The sequence below is a fragment of the Pteropus vampyrus genome, unplaced genomic scaffold (genome assembly GCF_000151845.1).
Source record: "Pteropus vampyrus isolate Shadow unplaced genomic scaffold, Pvam_2.0 Scaffold124, whole genome shotgun sequence".
In the NCBI taxonomy this organism is placed as follows: Eukaryota; Metazoa; Chordata; class Mammalia; order Chiroptera; family Pteropodidae; genus Pteropus; species Pteropus vampyrus.
Window position 1 is genome coordinate 1,529,343 of NW_011888905.1, and position 6,835 is coordinate 1,536,177.

General features: G+C 63.4%; 1 protein-coding gene across 1 annotated transcript in view; it reads left to right on the forward strand.

Moving 5' to 3' along the window:
- SSR2 (signal sequence receptor subunit 2) overlaps positions 1-3,189 on the forward strand; it is a 6,352-nt gene extending 3,163 nt beyond the window's left edge. Inside the window, 3 exon segments of the mRNA XM_023534327.1 lie at positions 1,251-1,434; positions 1,436-1,663; positions 2,631-3,189. Coding sequence (XP_023390095.1) covers positions 1,251-1,434; positions 1,436-1,663; positions 2,631-2,741 — 523 coding nt within the window. The 3' untranslated portion in view covers positions 2,742-3,189.
- The last annotated feature ends 3,646 nt before the right edge of the window (positions 3,190-6,835 follow it).

The following is a 6,835-nucleotide window of genomic DNA, read 5'->3' on the forward strand; positions in this document are numbered from 1 at the left end:
CAGTTCCCCGTCACCCCTGCCCTTCCCACTCTCCTCCTGTGCCGCGTCGGGCTCTGCCCGTCTCCACGGTTTCCGAGTCGGTCCCGTGCTTAGAGTGCTCCCGCTCATGGCTCCCGGGCTGGGCGTTTCTGCCGCTCACTGCGGACCCCCCAGCCGCTCTCTGCCACTCCGCCCTCTGCCACTCCGCCCGCAGAGGCCCGTGCGCCTCGGGCCAGGCTCCTGCGTCCCTCCCGCGTGGGCGCTGGGCTTTGCGCCTTGGCCGCGTTCTCTGTTTGAAGCTCTGTGCCCTCCGCTCTACCCGAAGCCGCCTCAGACCCGGCTTCAAGCTGCAGCTCCTCACTCCTGCCTTCTGCTCTCAGCGTTCCCGTCACCCTGTCCTCGTTCTATCCGTGAACATCCATCGATGCACCTGAACTTCCATAGCTCTTACGGCGTTTGCCGCTTGGACGTTTAATTACTCACCATCGTCAGTAGCTCGTTGTCTCTTACGTGAGGGTCTTTGCCGCCCCCCTCGCCTCCCCTCGAAGCCGGGGGCTTCATCGTAGGTTTCCGTTTCCCACATGCAACAGCAACACGGTAATAAACGATCTGTTGCTCGATCGATGGAGAGGGAAACAGGCGTTTCTTGAGCCCCCGTGATGTGCTAGACCCCAGGGAGGGCTAAGAAGGTTAAGGCGCTGTCCTGGCCCTCAAAAGGCCTAGGTCGTGACTGTATAGAGGCCTCTGACAGGACCCTACAGAGGGGCTGTAGGCTCCTTGGCAAGTATAGTCGGGACCAGAGGCGACCGTGGCACGAAAGGGAATTTGAGATTCCTTGTCACTCAGTGCACCCTCTGCATTTTCTTCTTTTACAAACCACGTGGACCCATATTTTTCAGTCATAGTTACATCTTCACATCTCGCGTCATTGCTGCTTTCGAAACCGGCTCAGAGCTCTGGTTCTACCTGGTGTCGGATGGGTTAAAAGACCATCAAAGCTCAGCCGCCACTTAATTTTTTTTTTTATTTTCTATTCTTTGAGTTAGTGTAAGAGTTTACTTGAGCCGCACTGATGGCATAGGCTGGGGAGCAGGACCTGAAATGCCGCCTGAGCATCCGCTTGAGAGAACAGCCATTTGCAGTGCAGGGTGCCAGCCGGACCCAGCCCCGCTCCTGGCTTTGTACGTCTGGGCGGGCTCGATGCTCTTCAGGATCTTTCTCTCGTTTGAGAAGAGTCTTCCCACTCGAGGAATAAGTACACGATTGCCAAGGGCCGGTCATCTGCCACACCCTTGGCCTTGCCGAGGGGCCCGTGGTGGTGAGCGAGCCTTCCCAGAGTCCGAGGCTGAGACAGGATTTGGTTTGAATTTCAGCTGCGTCCCCAGCCCACCTGGCTTGGCAAATGCTCATCGAGTGTCTCGCATGTGTCCTGGCTCCCAGTCCCCTCCCTGCCCTCGCTGAGAATCCTGCGTCTCTGCCAAGTGCACAAGCATTTTTTCGCCTGAAGCTCTGGGAACTAGGCCGGCTGGGCCGCCCTCCTGGGGCGGGGGGACGCTCAGGGGGGGCGCATGGGACTGGCCCTGACACCTTCTCTTCTTTCTTCCAGATCGGCTTTACCAGCGCACCTGGGCAGGGAGGGATCCTGGCTCAGCGGGAGTTCGATAGGAGATTCTCACCCCATTTTGTAAGCTGCGCCCCAGGATAAGAAACTCTTTTGGTCGTGGGGCCTCCTGCCTCCAGGAAGAGCTTTGTAATTGGCTGGTTCTTCCCGTGTGTCTTGGTGTCCGGCACAGCCATCGGATACCCCGCTTTAACCATGATTAGAGGCTTTGGGGATGAGGTCACAATCACCAGAACGGGGAATCTGCCCTTTTTCTCTGCCCGGCCTTGAGTACGGCCTGTCTTGGCTTCCCGGGCCTGCTGTGGGAGTTAAAAGAACAGCTCGGATCCAGAGCTGTGAGCGCCGGGAGGGTCAAGTGCGGACTTCGCTGGTCTCTGGTCTGGGAGGGAACCTTTTAAAGATTCGCCCAAAGTACCGACTGAGGAAATGCACGGATCCCTTTGTTTGGGGAGCGATGATGGAGCTCTTAGTTACGTGCTCAGGTCTCTTGGGGACCGTGGCGACCAGGACAGTGTCCCGTCCGTTAAGGATCTGAGAACAGGCCGGTGGGGAGACGGTGCTGTGGGAGAGGTCGTGCACAAGCGTGTGGCAGCCGCGTCTGGCCTGGTCTCAGTCAGGGAGGGGTCGCTGGAGGTGACATTTAACCAGCCGGAGAGGAAGTCGGGGAGGACAGGCCTCCTAGGAAGGGAGAAAAGAGGGGTGCCGTCCAGGAATGGCAGGCAGTCCAGCGAGGCTGGAGGGCAGACTGGAGGCCAAGGAGTGGGGCCAGGTCCTGGGGGGTTCGGCCCTCAGGGCAGGACCTGGCGTCCCCTCAGGCGCTCTGGCAGGGCAGCTGCCCTTTGGTCTGGGCTGCCTCAGGGAGGCGCCCTCCGGCTTCACAGCCTCCGGGGCAGAGGGGTCTTCAGAGGCGTCTTCCCTGGGGTGGTCAGAGGTCTGCTTTCAGCTGGGGTGGGGGTGTGCTTTTTCATCAGACCCCCCCTGCCCTGGCCCCTACCCCAGACTTCTGAGCGAGGCCTCCTTGTCTCTGCAGCTGGACTGGGCAGCCTTCGGGGTCATGACCCTCCCGTCCATCGGGATCCCTCTCCTGCTGTGGTACTCCAGCAAGAGGAAGTACGACACTCCCAAGGCCAGGAAGAACTGAGTGGGCACCGTGGCCCCCTCTCCAGGGAACCCAGGTGCTCCCCAGACTCCAGAGGGCAATTCAGATGCACCCCCCGCCCAACCTGGGCCACCATCCCCTGGACCCTGCCCTCTCTCAGCCAGAGGCCAGGGCCTGGGGGTCCGTGAGATCCTCCGGGTCCCCTCCTGAAGCCATCCGAACAGGACCGCCTTTGGCAGCAGCCTCGGCCCTGGAGGGCCCTCCCGTGCGCCACTGGGGCGCTGTGGGGCGTGGCCGGCAGTGTGACCTCGTCCAGGGAGCAGGAGGGGCGTTCGTGGCCTGCCTGACACCACCCCCATCCGCCCTCCCCTCCCAGAGGAGGCCAGAAGATGGAAGTGAAAGGCGTGGGACTCTCCGAGGCTGCCCCGTCTGTCATGGGTTAGGGACGCTGACCAAACGGGCTTTTCTAATAAAAATAAATGCCACGTGACTGTGTTTCCTCATCAGCGGGGTGGGCGCAGGCAGGTGGGGCCAGGCCGGCGGAAACCCTGCCCCTTCGCCGGTCCCACCCCGGCACCTGCGCCTCCGAGGCCTCTGCTTCCTTCCATCCAGCTCTGTCCGCACAGCTCCACGCCCCCAAACCTTCCGCCAGCCCACCCGCTCCTCTCCAGCTCGCGGGCCGGGCCGGGCTGTGCAGGTGGTTGGCAGATGTGTGGGGCGGCGGTTTGGTCTTCAGCGAGGGCCCTCTCCACCTGGTTCTAGCCCTTCCTCCTCGAAGAACTAGCTTTTCTTGAGCTCGACTTTATTTCTTATGCCTCTGCTCTGAGCTTAGGCTGGGCACAAGCCCCGGGGCCCTGCACTGTCCCGAAGCGCAGTGGCGTTCGCCGCAGCCGCCCTTGCTGACCGTCCATCCCAGGAATGCCGTGGTCCGAGCACAGCCTCCCAGGCAGGAGGGGAGCCCAACAAACGGCCGCTTTGTTCTTCACCGAGGCTCCAGTACAGACCCGTGGGGATGGGGGAGCCCGGCCGTGGAGCGGAGCCTGCGCCCCGGGGAGCATGAAGAGGACATGGAGACAGCGAGAGGCTCCCGGCGGGGTCGCCCTCCACCAGCTCACCTCCCTCCTCCGGGGGCTGCGGCTCGGACGCCCCAGGGCCAGCCAGGTGAGTGCGAGGGGGGCGTTTGCTTCTGTCCCTGTGTTCCCTGGGACAGGCTCGGGATGGGGCCAGGTCCATGCGTGTCACGTGGCCGGCTGGCTGGGACCATGACGATGCCAGTCTCCGCCACCTGTGTGGCCTCACTGGAGACGCAGTGAGGAGTTAGCCTGTGGGAGGAGGCGTGCTCTGAGGACAAGGCGGCTCCACAGCCGGAGGGTGACGGCAGAGGTGGCTTCCTCAGCCCGAACTCGGAGCTGCTGCTTTCCTGAGGGCTGGGGCAGCCCTTACCTCTCCTGCCAGGACTCAGCAGTGGGGAGGGGACTGGGCCGGACACCTGACAGGTGACAGGAGAAGCATTGTGAAGGCAGTTAGTGTCACAGGCACCGGTACTCCATCCCTGGAGAGGCCGCGCTCTGCGGCTGGATGGAACCTGAGCCTCCCGTGAGTGCGCTTGGCGCGGGGAAGAGCCTCTGTGTCCGCAAACTCCGTGGGGACGGTCGGCTTCAGGGTTCAGGGTGAGCCCTCTTAGCTCCGCTGAGGTAGCTCGGTAGGGGCGACAGACAGCACCACCCACTCCAGTGGCAGCACCCTGGGGAGGTGGGGCCCGCCCCAGACTGCCTGCAGCTCTGCAGGGAGGGGGCGGGGAGCGCTGGCCCCACACTCCCTGGAGGTTGGGGGCCAACACCGAGGGGCTCCCCCTAAAAGGCAGCACAGAGGGTACCCCAGCACCGCATGCTGCAGACCCCCGAAACCATCCATCGGCCCCTCTGACCTGGTCCAAACTTCCAGCGGCCACCTGCTCGGTCCCCACACCCTACGTTCCAGGCTCTGGGATGCCACCAGGTCGGTGGGAGACAGGCATGGGAGTCTGCGGGAGCGGGGTGCCCAGCATTCACGGTCCCTGAGAGGATGGCCCCGTGGTGGGAGCAGCACCGACCCAGGCCATGGCAGTGCTGGCCGTCCCCACCCGCCACCCGCTGGCTGTGCGGCCTCAGCTAAGTCACGCTCCGTCCCGAGCCTGTGTCCTCAGTGGACCAGCCATGACGTGGTTTGGTTAGAGGATTTCTGAGGACCCCCCACCAGTGAAATGGGGCAGGTGCTCGGCCTGCATTCCTGTGAGGTGAGCAGCACCCCTGTCACCCACGTGGTCTGGGACCCAGTCAGGTCGGAAAGGGCACAGCTTCCACATCGCCACCAACTGCCCTCTTCCTGTCCCCCGGGTGAGTTCAGTGCACGCGTAGGCCGGGGGCAGCTGCTTTGGCCTCTTGTTAGTGCATCAGCAAAGGCACAGAGCGACACAGCTCATGCGAGGTCACGCAGCGGGCGGCGGTCTGCCCGTTCGCGGAGTGACCGGACGGGGCCCCGCGTGTCTGTCACCGTTTGCACAGATCTCACTGAACACCCCCACTTCACAGACGAGGCAGTGAGGCCTCGGGTCCCTTCTCCACGGCCAGGCTCTGCCCGCTGCAGCACCGTTGGAGTCCGGGGTGTGCCCGGCCGTGGGGACGGGGTGGAACAGTGAGGGGACCCACGACGAGCCGGGGGTCCGTGTGGTGTGAGCTGCGCGTCCTTCATCACGGAAAGCACAGGCGCCCGTCCCCACTGCGACCTGCCCGTGAGCAGCTCCGACGGCGCCGTGAGACAGCAGAGCGCTTGGGCCCCAGCTGTGGGCCTCCCCGGGGTGGCCTCTCCCCCGAGCTCCGCCCTGTGCCCGCAGAGCACGGGGCAGGCTCCTGGACCTCAGGTTCCCACACACTGTCCCCTCAGGGGGCCCCGGCGTGCCTTCCTCTCCCCGTCTCTACCAGGCTCTGAAACCCGAGGCCACACTTTGTCCAGGGAACGCCAAGTTCGGGGGACCCAGGGCCCCTTGGGACCATGATGGCGCCCACGGGGTTAAAGTCCTGTGTGCAGCTCAGCCTGGGTGTTTGAAGTAGGGCGGGGCAGGGAAGGGCCAGAGCAGCTGAGAGGCCCTGGTCCGACTGGAATGCGTGCCCCTCGCCTCCCATGCCAACTCCTGGACCATGAGCCGTTCCCTTGAGAGGACCAGGAGAGAGGCGCCCCCACTAAGGCGCCGGACAGGAGTCTTAGTGGGGCTCCCTGGAGCGGGACATCCCCTAGCGGAGCTGCCAGCCAAGGGCAGGAGCGGGGCCCCCATCTCCCGGATATCGCCCAGGTCTGGTGAGTGTCCCTCCCCCCTTCCCCAGGGAGTGGGGTTCCCCCCAAGGCAGAGATTTGCAAGGGCCCCCTGCACCCCAGGAAGGGGCAGGACAGTTTGGAGCTTCCCCACCAGCCTCCAGCATTCAGCTCCCACTTTGAATTAGGGGGCAGCGTGTGTGCGTGTGTGCGGGTGTGCGGGTAAGTGTGCAAAGGAAGAAACGGTTATGGCCAATGACACTCACTGCTCGTGCGGCGAGTGACCCTAAGCCCTTCCTGTGCTGAACTTCACGGCCCTGTGGGGCCGACACGCCACGGCCCCCGTCAGGGGCGAGATCTGCAGAAGCCACACAACCCTCGTCAGCGGGGCAAACTCTAGGATGCGGGTTCAGACTCAAGATCCTCTGGTGTCTACTGGTCCCTTTTCTTAGGAGGGATGGCTCTGGGGTTTTAAAGCCTCGACATCCTGATGCGTTCAGGGTCCCCTCCCTCTTGTGCCTACCATCGCTGCTTTGTCCCTGGGGGTTAATCACGACACGGAAAAGGCCACGAGCTCATACCTGAGCCAGATCACCCCGTCCATCAGGTTACCGGCTCCCAAGTCGCCCACTACCTTCACCTGTCCCCTGGGACTTGATGGGTTAATTCCCTGGGACACAGCGGCCAAGGTCTTCTCAGGTGTGTCCCGCTGAACCTCAGACCCTCTCCTGCCTCACCCTCCTGGCACCGTACCCAGAACTCGTGCCAGGAGACTGTCGGGAGGCCAGAGCGGCCGGCTGGCCTCGCTGTCTGTTCCGCAGCCGCTGCAGTTACCGGCTGCCCCAGGC